Source organism: Rhinoraja longicauda, chromosome 24, assembly GCF_053455715.1.
Source record: "Rhinoraja longicauda isolate Sanriku21f chromosome 24, sRhiLon1.1, whole genome shotgun sequence".
Taxonomy (NCBI): Eukaryota; Metazoa; Chordata; class Chondrichthyes; order Rajiformes; family Arhynchobatidae; genus Rhinoraja; species Rhinoraja longicauda.
The window spans coordinates 11,536,699-11,558,727 of NC_135976.1; the positions used below are offsets into that span (position 1 = coordinate 11,536,699).

The following is a 22,029-nucleotide window of genomic DNA, read 5'->3' on the forward strand; positions in this document are numbered from 1 at the left end:
CTTAAAATTAAATGTTGTGGTTGAGAAGGTTGCATTGATAATTCAGTGCAGACTAATGTACATACTTGTGTGTTTCAGAAACAGGAACGAATTTCTGATAAGTCTTCGATGCTGGAGATGGAGAGAAGGGTAAGTTAAGTCTATCTGTACACCATATGTCTTATCAAATAAAAGGAACATGCAATTAAAAAAATAATAATCTATTGTTACATCATCCTTCAAATAATTAGATTAAGAGCCAGCCAATTTAGCTGTTCCATGACAAACCTTTCAAGCATAAATTAGGTGAAAATACTGGTTGTTGAGTTCTGAGCATTAAATTGAGATTTGTATAGGAAGGAACTGCAGATGCTGGTTTAAACCGAAGATAGACACAAAGCTGAAGCAACTCAGCGGGACAGACTGACATGAATATATTAATAAAAAGGTATCCCTAATTTATTGCATAATTTACTCTTAAAAGTAAATAAGCAATATAGAAGTTTTAGTACAAACTAATTGTACTGACACATCATCCAGAATTGATGATGGGGAAGGGCCTGTTTCTATGTTATATCTCTCAATTGATCAGTTGTAAGTGCACCAGAGAGGGGAGTGTTGTACAACCCAGAAACATTGTCAGATGTTTAAAGTTGTGATAGTTCAGAGCATACATGCAGGGTTTCAACTCTATGCTGCCCTGCAACTTTTCCCAGTTTGTTTCCTTCAGGACCAGCAAAGTACACATCTTCCAAAGTTCTGACAAATTATGGATTTGAAGAAAGTAAGAACCATGAGGGATTGATTACCCCAATCTATTTGGTTATAATCAGTCTGAAGAAGGGTCTCGACCCGAAACGTCACCCATTCCTTCTCTCCTGAGATGCTGCCTGACTTGCTGAGTTACTCCAGCATTTTGTGAAATAAAAGTGTCAAATACCTTCGATTTGTACCAGCATCTGCAGTTATTTTCTTACACTGGTTATAATAAGGGGTGTGATGACTCGAGACTGTCTACGGTCCTCCACAACGGGGGAGACAGTTAGAACCAATCGCAGTGTTAATATTTTTGATATATTTGCATCTTGAGATACTTGTCTACATTCCTTATTCTAATCTTGCACAATGCATCCATTACAGGAAAAACGTGCTTTGGAGAGGAAAGTTTCTGAAATGGAGGAAGAGCTAAAGGTATGATGTTTCTCTTCAGTATACAAGCATGATTGATTATGCCTGAATACATAGATAATGTAATCTCCAACGTGACCAAGGTAATTCTTTACCTGGCCAATTGCTATTACATATTTACCCTCCTATTCAGTCATGCATGCTAGAGATCGAACAAATTCCAGAAATGTATGCTTTTTTCCCCTCCAAGTTGATCAAAGTTCTTCATATCTTTTCACAATATATCTAGTGATAATCTAAAAGCCTATGGATAACCCCTTTTTAAAATTCTGAACTTGTAACAAAGATTCTTTCTTAAAAAAAGGTCAAGTATTTCCCTCCTTTATTTCATTAAATGCAGTTATATTCTTAATTCAAAACACAACAAACAAAACACTTCCCAATGAGTAATCGGCTAAATGGGTATTGCTTATTCTTCACTTTGTTTGAGGCTCATCATACTGAGTACTACATTAAAACAAAGGCAATTGGGACGCTAAAACCGTATAAACTCTCATTTGTAATCTTGAAAATGGAAGCTTTGGTTGCAAATCCTTTAATGGAAACATATCTCAAGGCTAAAGTTCCTAATCATTATTTTAACCCATTGTGTTAATGCTGCCCTCCGGCTTTCATTAATTTAGTTGGATAGGTAGCCTTTGTGCTAGGAATGGACACTTCATGTAATATAGTGTGAAGACTTAAGCTTCTTTCCAAGGTATTGCCTGAAGTTACTGTTTCAGCTTCAGGCATTTCAGCATACAATTAACCTCCATCCGATAGAAACTCCACTCAATTGACTGCCTTCCTTGTACCATTTTAATACTCCTTGCAATTACAAAAGTAGAAGTTTTCTGATTTGTAACCGTGCACACCTTCCCATGAGTCTGTATCAGTGTAACACTTAAGGGGATCTTCCCTTAAATTTGCTAAACTTGCTGAAGTGCTTCTGGTACATAATTATTCTAGTGTTGGCAATTGTATGCTTAGCTTGTTTATTTATTTAATGGAAGATAGCAAGGATTGTAGTGAAAAATATTAATAGGCTAAGTCTGCCTTAAATTAATGGGGAAATTTGCAAATTTCATACCATTAATTTGACTTCATACCTACGTTAAATGTGCTTGTTTATATTACTTAAATCAAGTGTGATTTTGTTCTATTTTTGTTCATTCCCATTGTAAGCTTTGAATTTGTAAGCTTGCCCCTTGGTTTGCTAATTGGTGGGCAGCACAATGGCGCAGCGGAAGGGATGCTACCTTACAGCTCTTACAGCGCCAGAGACCCGGGTTCGATCCCGACTACGGGTGCTGTCTGCACCGAGCTTGTACGTTCTCCCCGTGACCCACATGGGTTTTCTCCTAGATCTTCAGTTTCCTCCCACACTCCAAAGACGTACAGGTTTGACGGCTATTTGGCTTGGTATAAATATAAAATTGTCCCAAGTGTGTGTAGGATAGTGTTAATGTGCAGGGATCGCTGGTCGGTGCAGACTCGGTGGGCCAAACGGCCTTTTTCCACACTGTATCTCTAAACTAAATAAGTGTAGTAGAATCTACTTGTTTTCCTTGTGTGTGTTGGTTATTAAATATCTAAGTATACAAGATTCACTACTTGTGAAGTGTAATTCACAGCATTCTAAAATCAGTGAAGTAACAACAAAAATGGACTGAAACATGTGCGGGAAATTCAGACAGCATTGATGGAAAGGGAGCAAGAACCACCATTTTGGTTAATTGTCCTCTAGAAGTAGGAAGTTTTGGAAATAAATGCACTTTAATTTAGGCAAGTGCATGGGCAGGAAAGATTCAGAGTGATATGAGCTAAATGGGGTAAGGCATTTTGGTCGGCACAGACACGTTGGGTCAAATGCTGTGCAACTCTGACCCTAAGTGGTAGAAAGTCAAAGGGAATACCTGCATTAGTGCGGAGACCAAGCTTAACCAGCTGACAAAAAGATGGTAATACCATCTAGTCATTGGGTAAATGAGGGCAGGTAAAAAGAATGTAATATTCAGTACTTGGCAGAACCCATGGGACCATTGATGTACAGAGGGATCTTAGGATGCAGGTCCATAACTTGAAGGTCGCAGCATAAATGGATATGGTGGTAAAGAAGGTGTGTAACATGTATACCTACATCATTCGGGCCATTAAATATAAAAGTTAGTAGGTTGTGTTGCAGCCGTTCAACTCTTTGGTTCAGTCACACATTTAGAGTATTGTGTGCAGTTCTGGTCATCATATTACGGGAAGAATGTGGATGTTTTGGGGAGGGTGCAGAAGACGTTCACCAGGATGTTGCCAGATCGGAGAATATAATGAGAGATGGATTGTTTTCACTGGAACTGAAGAATGATGTGCTGGTCGATAACATTTTGAGAGGCGTAAAGAGGATAAATATTTTTTTTGTTCCCTGGTGTGGAAATGTCAAATACTCAAGGGCTTGGGTTTAATGTGAGAGGGTGAAAGTTTAAAGGAGATTTACAAGATTTTAAACAGAGGGGTGAGTGTTTGAACCCACAGCCAAGGGACATAGTAGAAGCAGATATGATAGCAGCGTTTAAAAAGCACTTACATAGATGCAGGGAATGGAGGGATATGGACATGTACATAGGAAGATGGAATTAGTTTACTTTGCCATCGAGGTCGGTGCAGACATAATGGGCCAAGGGACCTGTTCCTGCACTGTTCTGATCTCTGTTGCAATAGCAATAAAAGAACTGTAAGAGCCTGAACACGACATTTGGTGGAAATCTGATTTATTTTTAAAGAGAATGCAGCATTTGTCTTGTTTATTCCCTCTGCTCAAAGACCCCAACAGTTGTTCCAGATGAAACAGCAAGTCACTTGCATTTCTTCAACTCAGAATATTGCAATTGGTGCGCACGATTATACAAAACCACTGCTGCTTTCTTATGACTTCAGTTCATTGACTTAAAATATCAACTCGCTTTCAATCTCCTGCCTGATCTTTAGATTCTTTATTTAGAGATATAAAAACAGAAAACCAGTAGGCTGTTCAGCCCTTTGATCTTACATAGCTCACATTTAATATAATTATGGTTTATCTTTTCTTTCACTGCCATATTCTTATCATGTCCCGCCAATGCACGATGCCTTTATAGTTATCTCCTTCTGAAGTACATTCAGAGACTTGCCCTCCACATCCTTCAGTGGTAAAGATTCCATAAGGTCGCCAACGTGTCAGTGAAGCAATTCTTCCTCATCCCAGCCCTTTATGTCTTGCCCCATATCTAGAAATTGTGACCCCCCCTCATTCTGAACCTGTCAGTCAGGTGAAAGACCCTTACTCCATCCAGCATATCAAGCTCTGTCAGACTTGCAGATGCTAGAAATGCAAATTTATAACTTGATTTGAAAATTAAGTTTGGAATAGTTTGTGGAATGTTCTTCAAATTTTTAAGTAGATCTACATTTTATGGGACATCTACGTTTTGGTTTAATATTAAGATGTAGACATAGAACAATGCAGCCGAGGAACAGACCCTCCTTCAGCCTGCAATATTTGTGGGAAATTAAACAAATCTCCTCTGCCTGCATGCAATCCATATCCCTGTATTCCCTGTACACCAATTCCCTGACTATCTGAAATGCCATTTATTCACAAAATGCTGGAGTAACTCAGCAGGTCAGGCAGCATCTCGGGAGAGAAGGAATGGGTGACGTTTCGGGTCGAGACCCTTCTTCAGACTGAAGAAGGGTCTCGACCCGAAACGTTACCCATTCCTTCTCTCCTGAGATGCTGCCTGACCTGCTGAGTTACTCCAGCATTTTGTGAATAAATACCTTCGATTTGTACCAGCATCTGCAGTTATTTTCTTATACTATCTGAAATGCCACTATCGTACCTGCGTTTTCTTCCACCACCACCCCTGGCAGTACATTCCAGGCACAAATCCCTCTCTGTGCGTAAAAAAAAAATCACTCGCCCCACTCATCTCCCTTAAACTTTGCCCCTCTAAATGTCTCGTCTTTGACGTTTGTACCCTGGGAAAGACATTGTCTATCTGTGCCTCTCATAATTGTATAAACTTCTATCACATGTCCCCTCAACCTCCAACATTCCTTACAGTTGATAACCCTCTAATCCAGGCAGCATTCTGGTAATCCTCTTATCCACCCTCCCCAAAGCATCCACATACTTAACGTAATGGAGCAACTAGAATTGCCCACAATACTCCAAATATAGTGCAACCAAAGTTTTATAAAGCTGCAACATGACTTCCTGTCTCTTATATTATACACAATACCATGACTAAGGAAGGCAAGCAGACTATACTATCACTCTATCCACCTGTCTTGTTACTTTCAAGAAGCAATGGACTTGGATCTGTGTGTACATCAATATTGTTAAGGGCCTCATCAGTAACAGTATACTTGGCCCTTGCATTATGTTTTAAGATGCATGGAAATCTGAATTTGACGTGTAATATTTGCAAAGTCCTCTCTTAAATCGCTGTCCAAATTTTGCCTATTTTTAAATCTCCATTTTCATCCCTGGATGCTGTTCTCAATGGAACATTCCAGATAAAGCTGCGGTTTGCTCTGAGGCAATTAAACGTCGCTGGTAGCTGAAAATAAGCCCATGACCCAGCCAATTGACAACGCCTCTGGGTCTTCTGAGCAGCTTGAGACTGGACGTGCAATCTTTAATTCCCCCTTCCCCCAGTGCCAACCCTTTCTATATCCAAACAGGTGTTTCCATTTGAATGCTATTCCTGTACTGTTTCAATTTGCAGAGCCGTGTGCAATTCTAGTATAAATGTGCATTTAAAAGAACCATCTGCCAAGAAGTAAAATTACAGTGCAGTCCATTGCAAATCATACACTTTGAACTATTTTTCTAACCATGGTTTAAGAAATTCTACCTCCCATCCCCTTTTTCTGACCACCTCAGATCTATCCTGTCATTAAATCAAATAAATTTAAAGAACAGAATGAGGCCCAAATACGTGTGAGCCAAGATAACTCATCTGTTGCTAACCCTTCGTCTGTAGTCATTTAGGCTACAGCACATCAAGAGATCGTCCATGTATGTTTTAAATATGATTATATTTTTCTCTCCACTATTCTCCTCCGTAAGTCCCATACTCCAAGCGTTTTTACTGTGATTGATATTTTCTCAACCACCCATCCACCCCACCCCCAGGAAAAAATATTATTTCTGTCACTTACCTTGCACCTATGCCACCATCTAGCCTTTCCGCCCCCCTCCACACCTTCCTGCAACTCAGTAATTGCTTGCATATTTCTTCTAATTTACATTTTTCTAACTCACTGTGTTCTGGTGGATTTATGGTGCACCTCAGAAGTTTGACCGTTTAAATTCCTCATTTCAACTTGAGAGAATTCATTTATTCCGCTTTCCAGCGCATCATCTGTCTTCAGTCATGAACCCCCGAGACCGCGCCGAACAGCAATCCCGACCAATATGCTACACACTAAGGACAATTTACAATCTTTACCAAAGCCATTTAACCAAATCTGTACGTCTTTGGAGTGTGGGGGGAAACCAGAGCACCTGGGGAAAACCCGCATGGTCACAGGGAGAACGTCCAAACTCTATACAGACTGCACCCATAGGTATAATCGGACCCAGATCTCTGGTGCTGTAAGACAGCAACACTCTCGCTCTGCCATCATGCCACCCTGAAACATACTGGCCATAAAACAAGATCTCACACAGGTGATTCTAGTTAATGACAGAAGGTGCAACAGGGCATCCTGTCAAGATAAACTTCACAATCTCTGGATTCCTTACAGTGATGCAGCTGGTAGAGCCACTGCCTCACAGAGCCAGAGACCCGGGTTCATTCCTGATATTGGGTGCTGTCTGCGTTGAGTTTAAGCGTTTCCCCCTGTGGCCACATAGGTTTCCTCCAGGCGCTCCGGTTTGCTTCCACATTGCAAAGATGTGTGGGGTTTGTAGATAAATTGGCCTCTGTGAATTGCTCCGAGTGTGTAGAGAGTGGATAAGAAAGTTGGATAACATCGAACTAGTGTGAATGGGTGATCGATGGTCGGCTTGGACTCAGTGGAAGGGCCTGTTCCATGCTCTATCTCTGAATCTAAATCACACAAGATATTTAATTTTTTGTGATCCAGACATTACTGGCTAGTCCAGAATTTATGGCCATTCCCTAATTCCTCGTGAACTGCCATCTTTAACTACTGCAGTTCTGCTGATGAAAGCACACCCACTGTGCTGTTGTGGAGGAAGTTTTGGAATTTAAACCTAATACCAATAAAGAACTGGAGTCAATAACATCACTTAGCCGATTGAGAGTAGACTGATTTGGTAGTAATTTGACTGATTAGACTTCACTTTCTTTGTGAGCTAGGCATACCTGTGTAATTTCTAACTTTATCAAATAAATGTCAGAATTGTAACGGACAGTCAGTTCTAGCATGTCTGTCTTCAGTATGACAGTGGGCACCCCTTCCATTTTAGGTGCCAGAGCCTCAGATATTTGCAGGAAGGGTTTTACACTTTTTGACTGGACTGCAAAATGCTTCACCCTATCTAAATATGTTGCTTTGATCAATGCATGGTGATCCGTCTGGTATTATTCTTTCTGTAGCAGTGTTGTACATTGAGTGGCTTGCTTAGGCCATTTCAGAGACAAATTAAGAATCAACATGTTGGTTGATTTGGAGTTGCATCTGCAGGAAAGCTGACAAATTTGCTTCCCTGAAGTTCATCGGGTGTGAGAGATGCGGTTTTTTTTGTGGAGTAATGATGTTGAACGCTGTCAGTTTTGCCATTATACCAACTGCAGGTCATGGCCAATAGATTTTCTACATCATGGATATTTAATTCAAGGAAATAACATCTGTTAGTCATTATCCAAATCTCCTAATTCTCTAGGGTAATTCATGTGTGCTGTCATTCCCAAAAGTTCTTGCAGTTTCAAAAATAGTTTTGAATTTCAATGTAAAATTTGACCATGCAATTGTGGCTACAATTTTAAATTCCCTAAATGAAAGAGTTTGTCCTAAGGAGTTAGTACACTTGGCAGTACTCGGGACATTTGTAATGAAAAGAACTACCAAATCTTTGAACTGGAAGAAAGTTATTTGTTAAATCCAGAAGTGCTTTAATATTCTCTCAAACTGATTTTGAAAGTCTGAGTTCTAGATATAGATAAATATTAAATGAATACAATGATACAAAGAAAGTTGCTTTAAAATCAAATTTCAGAAATAGTCTTCCTTCTTCAAAGCCAAATAGACTGAGATGCAGATTGATTTGATGTTGAGCTGTAAGTACTTTAGCTCACCTATTTGATGTTCCTAGATTGTTAAACATAGAAGGCTATTTCGTAATTCATAATTCCTCCGACGTTTACTTTAGAAATTAGAAGTTCACCACTTTTTTCTTTTTTGTTTATGTGAAAACATTTTTTTATCCACAGAACAAAACGGAACATTTCAGAATTTAATTGTAGAAGTGTTGATGCACCCAGGGAAAGTGTTGCAGATGGATGACTTGCTGGCCTGAACCATCCATTAAAACATTATTCGAGGCATTTTCTTCCCGCTTAACAGCAGTCATTTAGAGATTTAAATGCTACAGAATTCAGAGGTCAGACTACAAAAACAGCAAAATAAGATTAAACAAGGTTTGAAACCTTAATTAGTACACCCGTGGGACTGAACCTCACAAGTTGATGTTTATCGTGACCTCTGTCAGATCCCTTTTGCAACATGTGATTTTGTTTTTAACAGGTCTGTCTTATTAGCAGCTTAAGCATGCATTCCTTTTTTATCTTAGTATACTTTTGAACTATGTTGACTTCAGATATTTTGAGCCGAGAACAAAGCTATTAATGTTTCTAGAAACCATCTCCTACAATACCACAAATTCATAAAAATATGATCCATATTTTGTGCTTTTTTGGTATCTCGGTATTTACTGTTTGCTTTCTCATTTTATTCATTACATTTATGGTGCTGAGAAATAGCCCAATGAGGCCCATCGGGAACTTCAGTTATTATCTTTCAAAATTTAAGAGGAAGTAAAGCCAGAATCTGATCAGTGTTCTAGATAATAAGAATTCAATCCAAAAGCCTGGTGCAGATTGTGGGAACATCTGTATCCATTGTGTGGATTGGCCATTTTCACTGCTTTGATATAGCTAAACATGTGTTCTTTTTGGAATCTTTAAGTATGATGTTACATTTTCTGCTGCACAATTTATCTGCTGCACTTCAAAATTCTGTCATAATAAAGTTGCAAATTTGAACATCATTGGAAACCCTCCCCCTTCGATTAAGAGCCCTATTTCCAAAAGAAAATTGTTCCTCAGCTGAGGAATTCCAGTGGTGCTGTCGAGTTCGCGTTCCCATATTGAATGGCAACAGCTACTTGTCCAGATCAGTGAAAACAGTGATATTCCCACAACATTGGCTATAACTTAAACTATACCTTCTGCAATGATCTGTGTACAAACACATTTTCCAATTTTGACTTTTGTCAGTCAAAAGGGGATTGATATAATCTAACAGTAAATTGCATAGTTTTTACTTACTGTTTGCTAACACAGGAGAAATTAAGTTGACATTTCCATCCAAACATATTTATCTTTGTGTAAGTGTATTATGGGTCTCATTCATATGCCGTCAGTGCAAACATTTTCTAGAACTGTAATAGATGGGAGGGCTGCTTGATATTTTTACTCCATGGCTTTGAGCGATGATCCTTCACTCTGTAGCATTGTACTTTGTATAATGCCTCTTTGCATTATTAACAAGATGTTTTTGTTATTTTGCAAATCAAACACTAATGGATCCAGTCAGCAAAATAACTTCTGAACATAGTTTTTTGAAGATGTGACCAAAAAGGTAGTTGAGGGCTGAGCTGTAGACGTTGTGTATATATGGATTTCAGCAAGGCATTCGACAAGGTTCCGCATGGTCGGCTGCTTTGGAAGGGTAGATCACATGGGATCCAAGGGGAAATGGCTGAATGGATAGAAAATTGGCTTCATCGAATTGGCTTCATTGGTGGGAAGTTGTTTTTTTGGATTGAATGCCTGTGTATAGTGGTATGCCACAGAGTTTGGTGCTGGGCCCGTTGCTGTTTGTCATCTATATTAATGATTTGGATGAGAATGTGCATGGCAGGTTTGCTGAACGCACCAAAGTGGGTGGTATTGTAGATAGTGAAGATAATTGTCAAAAATTGCAGCAGGATCTTGATCAGTTGGCCAGGTGGGCTGAGGAATGGTAGATGAATTTAATACAGAGAAATGTAAGGTGTTGCACTTTTGGGAAGTCTAACAAGGGCAGGACATACATGCTGAATGGTAGGGGCCTGGGGAGTGTTGTCGAGCAGAAGGATCTCGGAGTGCAGGTACATACTTCCTTGAAAGTGGCGTCACAGGTAGATAGGGTGGCCAAAATGGTCATTATGTTATTGGAAAGATGTTGTCAAGCTGGAGAGGGTGCAGAGAAAATTGGCGAGGACTCGAGGGCCTGAGCTATAGGGAAGGGTTGAGCAGGCTATGACTTTAATCCTTGGAGTTCAGGAGGATGAGGGGTGAACTTATAGAGGTATATACAAATCATCAGAGGAATAGACTGGGTAAATTCCCAGAGTAGGGGATTTGAGAACCAGAATGGTTTAAGGTGAGGTAGGAAAGATTTAATAGAAACCTGAGGGGTAACCTTTTTTACACAAAGGGTGGTGAGTCTGTGGAACAAGCTGCCAGAGGAGGTACAGTGCCCTCCATAATGATTGGAACAAAGACCCATCATTTATTTATTTGCCTCTGTACTCCACAATTTGAGATTTGTAATAGAAAAACATGTGGTTAAAGTGCACATTGTCAGATTTTAATAAAGGCCATTTTTAAACATTTTGATTTCACCATGTAGAAATTACAGCAGTGTTTCTACATAGTCCCCCCATTTCAGGGCACCATAATGTTTGGGACACATGGCTTCACAGGTGTTTGTAATTGCTCAGGTGTTTAATTCTCTGGATGCTTTCAAGAGAGAGTTAGATAGAGCTTTTAATGATAATGGAGTCAGGGGATGGGGAGAAGGCAGGAACGGGGTACTGATTGTGCATGATCAGCCATGATCACGGTGAATGGCGGTGCTGGCTCGAAGGGCCAAATGGCCTACTCCTGCACCTATTGTCTATTGTCTAATTGCCTCCTTAATGCAGGTATTAGAGAGCTCTCAGCACCTAGTCTTTCCTCCATTCTTTCCATCACCTTTGGAATCTTTTATTGCTGTTTATGAACATGAAGACCAAAGTTGTGCCAATGAAAGTCAACGAAGCCATTATGAGACTGAGAAACAGGAATAAAACTGTTAGAGACATCAACCAAACCTTAGGTTTACCAAAATCAATGGTTTGGAACATCATTAAGAAGAAAGAGAGCACTGGTGAGCTTACTAATCGCAAAGGGACTGGCAGGCCAAGGAAGACCTCCACAGCTGATGACAGAAGAATTATCTCTATAATAAAGAAAAATCTCCAAACACCTGTCCGACAGATCAGAAACACTCTTCAGGAGTCAGGTGTGGATTTCTCAATGACCACTGCCCGAGAGAAAACTTCATGAACAAAAATACAGAAGCTACACTGCAAGATGCAAACCACTGGTTAGCTGCAAAAATAGGATGGCCAGGTTACAGTTTGCCAAGAAGTACTTAAAAGAGCAACCACAGTTCTGGAAAAAGGTCTTGTGGACAGATGAGAGTGATAGCAAGAGCAAAGTATGGAGGAGAGAAGGAACTGCCCAAGATCCAAGGCATACCACCTCATCTGTGAAACACGGTGGTGTAGGTGTTATGGCCTGGGCATGTATGGCTGCTGAAGGTACTGGCTCACTTATCGCCATTGATGATACAACTGCTGATGGTAGTTATGATATAATGGTAGTTATGCATAATGAATTCTGAAGTGTATAGACACATCCTATCTGCTCAAGTTCAAACAAATGCCTCAAAACTCATTGGCCAGCGGTTAATTCTACAGCAAGAGAATGATCTCAAACATATTGCTAAAGCACCAAAGCTAAAAAATGGTCAATTCTTGAGTGGCCAAGTCATTCACCCAATCTGAACCCAATTGAGCATGTCTTTTATATGCTGAAGAGAAAACTGAAGAGGACTAGCCCCCAAAACAAGCATAAGCTAAAGATGGCTGCAATACAGGCCTAGCAGAGCATCACCAGAGAAGACACCCAGCAACTGGTGATGTCCATGAATCGCAGACTTCAAGCAGTCATTGCAGGCAAAGGATATGCAACAAAATACTAAACATGACTACTTTCATTTACATGACATTGCTGTGTCCCAAACATTATGGTGCCCTGAAATGGGGGGCTGTGTATAAACACTGCTGTAATTTCTACACGGTGAAACCAAAATGTATAAAAATGACCTTTATTAAAACCTGGTAATGTGCACTTTAACCACATGTGATTTTTTTTCTATTACAAATCTCAAATTGTGGAGTACAGAGGCAAATAAATAAATGGTGGGTCTTTGTCCCAAACATTATGGAGGGCACTGTAGTTGAGGCAGGTACTATCACAACATTTAAGAAACATTTAGTCAAGTACATGGATAGTGCAGGTTTAGAGGGATCTGGGCCAAAGCCAGGCAGATGGGACTAGTGTAGATGGGGCATATTGGTCTTTGTAAGTAAGTGGGACGAAGGGCCTGTTTCCACTCTGTATGACTATCTGCCCTTCAGCTTGCCCTTTGGCTCTCACTTCACGGTTCCCATTATCACTTTCTTTGCTTATCAGATTCCAGCTCTGTAGATTTTGTCTCCCCGCTCACCATGCTCCAGCAACTGTCTCCACTTTTATCCCTCCCCCACCTGCTTCCATATCCCCCTTTTAATTCCTCCTTGTCTTTTTCCATCTAACACCCCCTACCTCTGTTTCACTTTTACACCTGCCCACCTGGCCTCATCTGCACACTATCACCAGCTCTGTCCACCCATCACTTATCGGCCCCTATCTCATCCCTCCCCCTCTTTATACCGACTATCTTTCCTCTCCACTCTCAGCCCTGATGTAGGGTTTCAACCTGAAACGTTGAGAATTTCTCCCCTGTCCAGATGTTGCTCGAGCTGCTGAGTTCCTCCAGCAGTTTGTTTTCTGCCACCATCTGCAGTCTCTTGTCTCCATAAATGTATCTGTTATATGTTGCACTTGGATGACATTTTTTTTCAATAACTAAGGAATACGCTATAGATTCTCAAGGAAGGGTTATTTTAATTTCAAATCCAAAGTGCTTTCAAATAGTAACTTCGTTTTTACGTATTGAAACAAAATGCTGCAGTTATCAATATTTTACTTATCAGCTCTTTTGTGTCATCAGTTAGATGTTGTGCCCCCCTGCTGCTACTGTTTCACCCTGTCCTTTTAGTTTAACGAGTAGTCTTTGTCAACTGCTTATGCAGCAGATTTTCATTTTGAATGGCAATCGAAAGCTTTTAATAGTTCATGCATATTGTCTAATTATTTCTTGCCATATTTCCATTTACAACTTGTTCGAAGAGCAAGAGAAAAGATTTGGTTTGATCTGGCCGGAGATATGTTGTTGTGCCTTTGCTCATTGTGATAAAATACCATTCCTAATAAGAACTTAAGGCTCCTACCAAAAGAGCCTCCCCCAATCTTCTCTCAAAATGGCAGTGCTCCAAAATGTCTTATTAGGACAACTACTTCAAATTGTTGCGGCTATAATTGACAAAAATGGAGTTGAAAAATATTGCTGGTATTACATTTTTTTCAAACAATATTTGAAATATTAAGTTAACTTTTTTGTAACTGACAATTTAAATATATTTTTATCCACCTTTTGTTTACATGTTTTGAGCATCACATGTTGTTTTTGAACTACAAATTGCTACAGTGGTGTAACGATGGAGCTTCTTCCTTGCAGCGCCAGAGATCCAGGTTCGATCCTGACCACGTGCGCTGTCTACACGGAGTTTGTACGCTATCCCTGTGACCGCGTGGGTTTTCGCCGGCGACTCTGGTTTCCACCCACACTCCAAAGACGTTCAAGTTTGTAGGTTAATTGGCTTCGGTAAAATTGTAAATTGTCCCCAGTATGTAGGATAGTGTTAGTACACGGGGAGTTCACTGATCGACACAGACACAGTGGGCCGAAGGGCCTGTTTGCACAGTATCTCTAAAGTCTAATTGAGATTGCTCTGCTTGATAACCACTTCCAGTGTTTGCTATTTGTTTCCAATAGGCATTGATGTTAATCATCCGGTTAATCAGCATTTATTTCAGTCTGGGTTAAGGGCTGTTAGTTTCAACACAACTGCATGTCAATATCAAATTGTGGCTTATTGTTTCTAATGACAATCAGGCTGGCTTTCTTATAACTTTACTCAGCTTTACAATGGGATTAAATTGAAGACTATATAATATCAAGAGAATGCACAGGTAATCAGCGGAAGATTGATGCTTGTTTATTATTAATGGAACTTTTATCTACAGACTATGCTTATCTTTCATAACAAAGACAGAACATGGGGACACAAAATTGTGCAGATGCTGGAATCCAGAGCTTTAAAAGCAAAATGCAGGAAATTTTCTGCGGGTCAGACTGAATCTCTGGGAAGAGAAGAAGTAAACATTTCGGGCCGAGGTTATGTCTGAATTGGTTGTGTATCACTCTGCCTCTTTTTAGTAGAACCTCTGCCTTCTCTTTGCAGGTTTTGACAGACTTGAAATCCGACAACCAAAGGCTGAAAGATGAGAATGGAGCCCTGATTCGCGTTATAAGTAAATTGTCAAAATGAAAGATGTCCTTCCAAGCAAGAGGCAAGGAAAGTAAAACCAACAATGAGCCTACTTGCTCTACAAAAGAGCCATCACAATAGTTTCCTCCAGAATGGGAAGAGTTTGACTGCTCAAGGCTTTCTCCATCCATTTGATGTCTGAAGGTTCATTCAGGTTATGATCCAACTCTGCAATTACAAGGTCTTTAGTGATCCATTTAGGGAGAGAAATGCTAACTTTTGAAAGAAAAAAAACACCACGTCCATATTTGTTAAGGGAACACTTGCAGCTTATCACAATTGAGCCACGTCCTGTAGTGTTTCAGAAATGATTATGAGAATTGCCTTTCACTACCAAGCCTGGTCAATCACATTAGCAGTGCCCCACAATTAGTCGGCTGTGTGTGGGCAAATATTTCTGTTATGCAGTATTCACTTTGCACAGCAATTAAAATCACTGCAGAACAAGGCTTGTTCCTTTTAAAGATTTTTTAAAAACCATCAGCTAGACTGTATGGTGCAGAAAGTATTAACCCTATGTGCAATATGCTGTTTTATTATTTTAACATGATGCTCGTGTACAATTCAGCTGCCTCCTTTCACTTTATTTTGTTTACCTTTTATTGTCAGCGTGAATTACCCTTTTTTAGTTTTGTATTCAAACCTTTAAGATGGTCGTTAGTCTTTGGTTGTCTCTCGCTGAAGTAAACTATGTAAAGCGATGTTGGATGGCTACCAGTCTTTGCCTATTTTTGCCCAGCGAACCCCTCTTGGATCAATGTTTATTCCATCAGATGATGAGAAAAATATTTGATTCAGATTACGGCTGCTTACTGGGACGACGAGCTCATAGACGCATTAAAACATGCTTGCTGGTTTTGCAATTTTCTTTAGACACTTGACACTTTCTTGTGCTTCATCTCATGTCACACAAAGCTAGTTTTAGGTCAGACTTTGAGAATTAATTTGCTCTTGCCGATACACTCGGAATATTACAACTTTATTGGCTCAAATGTTTTTTTAATCTTTTCATTGCATGCCGAGCAATATACTATCTCCGATGTACTACTGCTACAGAAGTGTAAAGCAACATGGTACTTTTCTAAAGAGCACCTCCTTAAATAATGGAGTTCAGGGAAAGGATCCATTCAATAACCCATGGTATAGTCCTTAAACTGATGGAATTCACAAACAAATCTAGTATTTGTAGTGCTTTTCCATGGCTAAAATGTCTAGTTTAGACAATGCCACTAGGGTACTGAAATCTGTGTGTGTGTGCGTGCGTGTGTATATATACATCCTCAATGGTACCAAAAAGGCCGTCAGTTTTGTGTTTTTGTTTACCTTAATCAAGCCTACAGGTTACTAAAAATGCATCGGGTGGTTTTTATTTTTAAAATCCTGTGTAATATGGACCTTGCAGTAATATGGCTGCTGAATAGAATGCAAAAGGACAAAATTATTAACAGTCCTTTCTACAGCATTAAGATTATGTGCATAAGAGATCTTCACAGGAGGGTTCATCCTGCTGGGATTTTACAATATGCAGCTGTTGGTGGCCTTTTAAACTATGAATATATTATTAGATATCATTTAGTGTTATAATTTGAACATTTTTGTCACATGTTGGGGAATGCACATGTGGGGAAATGTGCACATTATTTAAAGCTTGTAAACACATCTGTATTTTATTGGTAAATAGACCACTGAGTTCAGGTTTGAAATTACATTGTACAGCTATTGTATGTAAATGAAAAGAACTAAACACATTGTCACCTTTGCAGATGCTTCTATTAAATGTGAGTCTCTTACTGCTCTGATAATACAATAAGTGTATTAAATTCTTGTGATGCTTTTGGTTCTAAGGTTGGAAGTACTGTATTATACATAATGTGCAGCTTGCGTAAGATCAAGTTTTATGCAGATACAAGGTCATTCTTCTGATGCGCTTATTATTAGAATCACCTTTTAGATTTAAAGTAAAATAAACTTTGGTCTGCTGTGAGGTATTGAAATTCACTGCTCACCATACAGTACAATAAAAGGGTTGACTATATCAACTAATGGATCAGGATTTTACCTCCAGTTATATTTGCTGGTCATGGTTGATACCTGGCACTTCAAATATAAAATGTATTTCAGAAAAGAAGCGTTTTTTGTGCTTGCAAGAGGAGTAATAGTTAATGTGCACAAGTGTCATGACTGGGTGATGCAAATGGTGAGAGGGTTTGTAAAATGGCTGATTTAATTAATTGACTCAAAACCTTTTTTAATCAAATTGAGGAACAAATTGCATTGAAGGACGTTGATCTTTTAAGTTGCCCGTTTTAAGATAGAATTAATTTTCTGGAGTGAATGGACAGTTTTCAAAATTCATCCTTGGGCACCATCCTTTTTTTCTAGTCTTCATTTTGAATTAAATGTGCATTAAGCTGTGTCAAGATCACAGGTGACTTACAGCTGGCCACAAGGGTGTGTACAAAGGCCACTCAGTCATGGCTCCTTTGTGATTTTATCCCTCTGGGAAATATTTCTTTTAATATACAGTGTCTCTCCATAGCAATCCACAAAGAAATGGTGTAAATGATTTTAAAGGATTTGTTGCAATGGTTTAGTTTTAGCAAAAGTTTATATCAGTTTTAATACATGCAGACTATAGTTTACATTAAAGTTCACTGGAATTGTGTATTTTACTACGTTTATAACATTTTAAGATTTTTGATGCATTCAACATCTAAAGTCTTGATTTTTAGCCCTTTTAGAGACCTTCCGCCCTCATTGTTAACATTATTTGGGTAATTCTGTGGCTCATACTGTACTCATCCACAAGTCCTGGACCAGTTGTTCCACAAGTGAAACGATCATAGACTCTTCAATGACGTCATCATGCGAAGTTAAATACAAATAAATCATGCAACCTGGAAATTTACTCTGTCCCCATTTGAAGATCACTTTCAATGTAAATGTATCAGAATCTGACACAGTGCCCATTACCCAAATCCCCCGCTGTGCAAAGAAGTTAAACTGGTGCTTGTTTCCATAATTGTGTTTTGCTGATATACGTTTTGCTAAAACCAGAAGCATAAGCTGTTGCTATTGTTTCTTCTTGGCAAAACATTTATTGCTGATCGTACAGTAAGCATTTAAAAAATGTAAATAACATATCTTTCATTATCGGGAGTATTTTGTATGTGAATGATGACACCAAGGTGGCCATTAAAATATATTTTTCTACTTTAAATCCTCCTGGTCTCGGTCCAGATCCTGGCAGCGGGGAAAACAGCAGGAAGAGTTTTAGTCAAGTCAAGTTTATTGCCCTATGCACAAGTATGGTGAAAACCTTGCTTGCAACAGCATCGCAGACACAGACTCGGATAACACATACATTTTATAAATTCTACAAGACAGTGCTAGGAAAAAGACAGTGTAAAACACAATTAGAAAATCAGGTCCATGGTAGTGCAAGAGGTAGTCGATAGAGTTCTGTTGCTGAGATAGGATAAGAGTTTTGCAAATTGGTTAAAGGACCTGTTGGTTGGAGGAAAGTAGCTGTTTCTGATCCTAGTTGTGGGATTTGCGGCTTCTGAATTCCTTGCCCATGGGTAGCAGTGAGAAGAGGGCATGGCCTGGATGGTGGGGATCCTTGATGATAGATGCTGCCTCCTTGAGGCAGTGCCTCATGGAGATGGTGGGGAGGACCATGCCCATGATATTTCAGGCTGAATCCACCACACTCTGCAGCCTCTTAATCTCCTATGTGTTGGAATGACCTTGATGCAACCAATTTTCTACAATGCATCTATAGATGTTTATTAGTGTTTGGTGACCCGCCAAATCTCTTTAAACTTGCAAAAAATATATAGAGGCACTGGGGCGCCACCTTCGTGATTGCATTTACTTGTTGGGCCCAGGAGAGGTCATCCAGGGAGTAAACACTCAGGAATTTGAAGCTGTTAACTCTTCTCACTGCTGAAGGACCGTCTGAAGAAAGGTCTCGACCTGAAACGTCAGCTATTCCTTTTCTCCAGAGATGCTGCCTGACCCGCTGAGTTACTCCAGCATTTTGTTTCTATCTTCAATGTAAGCCAGCATCTGCGGTTCCTTCCTACACAATGAAGACTGGCATATGTTCTCCTGAGTTCCCCCTCCTGAAATCAACAATCATTTCCTTGGTCTTATTGATGTTGAGTGAGGGTTTGTTGTTGAGAGATAGCTCAACCAAGTCTTCCGTATGTTGACTCATTACCAGCCATGATTTGGCCGGCAATTAATTTAAAGATGGCTTTGGAGTTGTTCGTACCACAGGTGTCAGTAAGGAGTGTAGAGCCGGAGGAAAAGCACACAGCCATGTTATGCACCTGTGTTAATGGTCAGTGAGGAGGAGATGATGGTATCAATTTGCACTGAGGTTTGCTGAATGGAAAATCATGGATCCAGTTGCAAAGGGAGGTATAGAGGGTCAGGTCTTGGAGCTTAGCGATGAGTGTGGATGGCATGTTATGTTCAATCCTGTGGTCGATGAACAGCAGTCCAATGTATGTCTTGCTGTATTTCAGTTGGTCCAGAATAGAATGGAGAGCACATTCTGTTGATCTACTGTGGCAATAGGCAAATTGATGAGGCAGGAGTTGAGTTGCGCCATAACCAACCTCTTGAAACTGATCATTGCGATGGATGCAAGTGCTATCGGATGATAGTCATTATGACAGGACACCTTGATCTTCTTGAGCACAGGTAGGAGCGCTCAAATATGTTCTTGAATACTTCAGCCAGTTGGCCTGCATTGCTCTTTACTACTTAGCCAGGTACAACATCAGGACCGGATGCTTTTTGTGGATACGCCCTCTTGAAGGATGCTGAAATTGGCACCTCAGACAGAGATCAACAGGATTGTCAGGGGCTGTGGATGGTCCTGTAGGTGTGACATGTTCTCACTTTCAAAGCATGTATGTAAGGCATTGAGTTCATCCCAAAATGGTGCATTGTTGTCACCTATCTATCGAGTCTAGCGTAGTAGGAGGTGACAGTGTGCAGCCTCTACCACGGCTGTCAATAATTTATTATACAGTAACAGTTCAAGCGGATTCAATGCTTAATAGCAAGCTTGGTCAGGGGCATAATGTGCCTAGATCTTTGCTACAGAAGAAGGGTTATTTACATTTTGAAACTTAGTGATCTTCAAGGCATTATAATCTATGGGAGACTATTTTTCCTTTCACCTTTTAAAAGCATGTGACAAAATAATTATTGTAGTCTAACAACAATTTTGGGTCAATAATGGCTTGTTCCTAAGATATCTGAGAGCGGTGGGAGAGATGGAAGTGAGAGTCTCAGATGCTAGAAATGGAAAATGCTCATGACAATATCTTCAAGAAGGAAGACCAGGGTTAATGATTTAACTGTGACCCCTTTGTCAGATATCTCAAGCCTGTTATTGGAGAATTGGATCAGAAAGTGGCTGAAAACTCTCACTGGATCAGTAATGCAAGATGTTTATTGCGCAGCCAGACCCGAGGTTAAAGATTTTACTGAGATCTAAAACTCTCAATGTCAGCTTCTCTATAAGAAGCAACCAATCCGCAAAAGTAGTTAATGGGAAATTGTGTAAATCAGCACAGATGTGTATTAACAACACATGAAAATCTGATTATTCAGAAATCAATTCACCCATTCATGTGTCCTTATTTTGGTTCCATTTTTAAACCAATAATGATGTCCAGGTTTTGGGCATTTTAGAATTATGTTAACATTTATAGACAGATATTGGTGCACTGCAAATTGTTGTGTGGTTCATGAGTATGTTTTAAGTGATAAGTGTGTGTATGTAATTCGCATCAGTTCAGATTTTATGAAGTTTATTTATTTGGTCTATGCATAGAGCTGTTAACTGCTTACAGAACTTTTCACATCTGGTATCTGCATGAAACTGGCTTCAATAAACTGCAGAAAAATGTATTTTGTCAAATATAAATAAATAAATTTTAAATATATTTGTGTAGGTTGATTTTTATGCTATGAGTGTTGTAATACTTTAAATGGGGTAGTTTATTTCACCATAGTTATCTCATGTTTCAGAATAGAATAGCGGGCCTTCGGAATGCTCTTAACACCTGCTGTACCAACTTTGTTTAATTGTCAGCTGTCATTTGGGATTTTTTTTAAACCCCTTCTAATCATCTCTTGAGCTGCAAGTAATCAAAGCAGTGAGGAACAATGGCTCCCTCGTGTTTGTGTACACACTGCAGTTTTGACAGGTGGTTCTTTGACTATTGAGAGGCTGGCCTGGAGTTCATTATAGAGCCATCAGAAACCCAATCAGATGTAACTATGCCTGCCATCCCCAACTGCAGCCTGAGGCAACATCAGCTAATACAGCACTACTTGGAGATATAATCTAATGATGACTGTTATATGCTACTCATCTTGATAGAGTAGCTTGCCACATGCCTGCATTTGGTGACAACGCTAATTTAAACTCTCAAAATAACATTTAAAGTTGTACAACATGTAAAGAGGCCCTTCAGCCCAATTTGCCCATGCCAACCATGAGGAAAAACCTTTTCAGTCAGAGAGTTGTGAATCTGTGGAATTCTCTGCCTCAGAAGGCAGTGGAGGCCAATTCTCTGAATGCATTCAAGAGAGAGCTAGATAGAGCTCTTAAGGATAGCGGAGTCAGGGGGTATGGGGAGAAGGCAGGAACGGGGTACTGATTGGGAATGATCAGCCATGATCACATTGGATGGCGGTGCTGGCTCGAAGGGCTGAATGGCCTACTCCTGCACCTATTGACCAAGATGCCCTATCTCTACTAGTCTGCGTTGGCTCATATCCCGTAACCTTTTCTAGCCATATACCTGTCCAAATGTCTTTAAAAGTTGTTATAGTAGCTACCTCGATTACCTCCTCAGGCAGCTCGTTCCATATACCCACCATCGTCTGTTTGAAAAGGTTGCCCCTCAGATTCCTATTAAACCTTTTCCCCTCTGATCTTAAACCTATGTCCTCTGGTTTTTGATTCCCCTACTCTGGGTAAAAGAACTGCATGCACCCTATCTATTCCCCTCATGATCTTATACATTTCTGTAAGG

The 22,029-nt window shown here is 39.8% G+C and overlaps 1 protein-coding gene across 2 annotated transcripts in view; it reads left to right on the forward strand.

Moving 5' to 3' along the window:
* LOC144605425 (protein phosphatase 1 regulatory subunit 12A-like) overlaps positions 1 to 20,884 on the forward strand; it is a 177,008-nt gene extending 156,124 nt beyond the window's left edge. For both annotated transcript variants that reach the window (XM_078420660.1, XM_078420661.1), the window contains 3 exons: positions 79 to 129; positions 1,120 to 1,170; positions 14,876 to 20,884. In XM_078420660.1, the coding sequence (XP_078276786.1) occupies positions 79 to 129; positions 1,120 to 1,170; positions 14,876 to 14,962 (189 nt within the window). In that variant the 3' untranslated portion in view covers positions 14,963 to 20,884. The remainder of the gene's footprint in view (positions 1 to 78; positions 130 to 1,119; positions 1,171 to 14,875) is intronic.
* Positions 20,885 to 22,029: the final 1,145 nt, after the last annotated feature.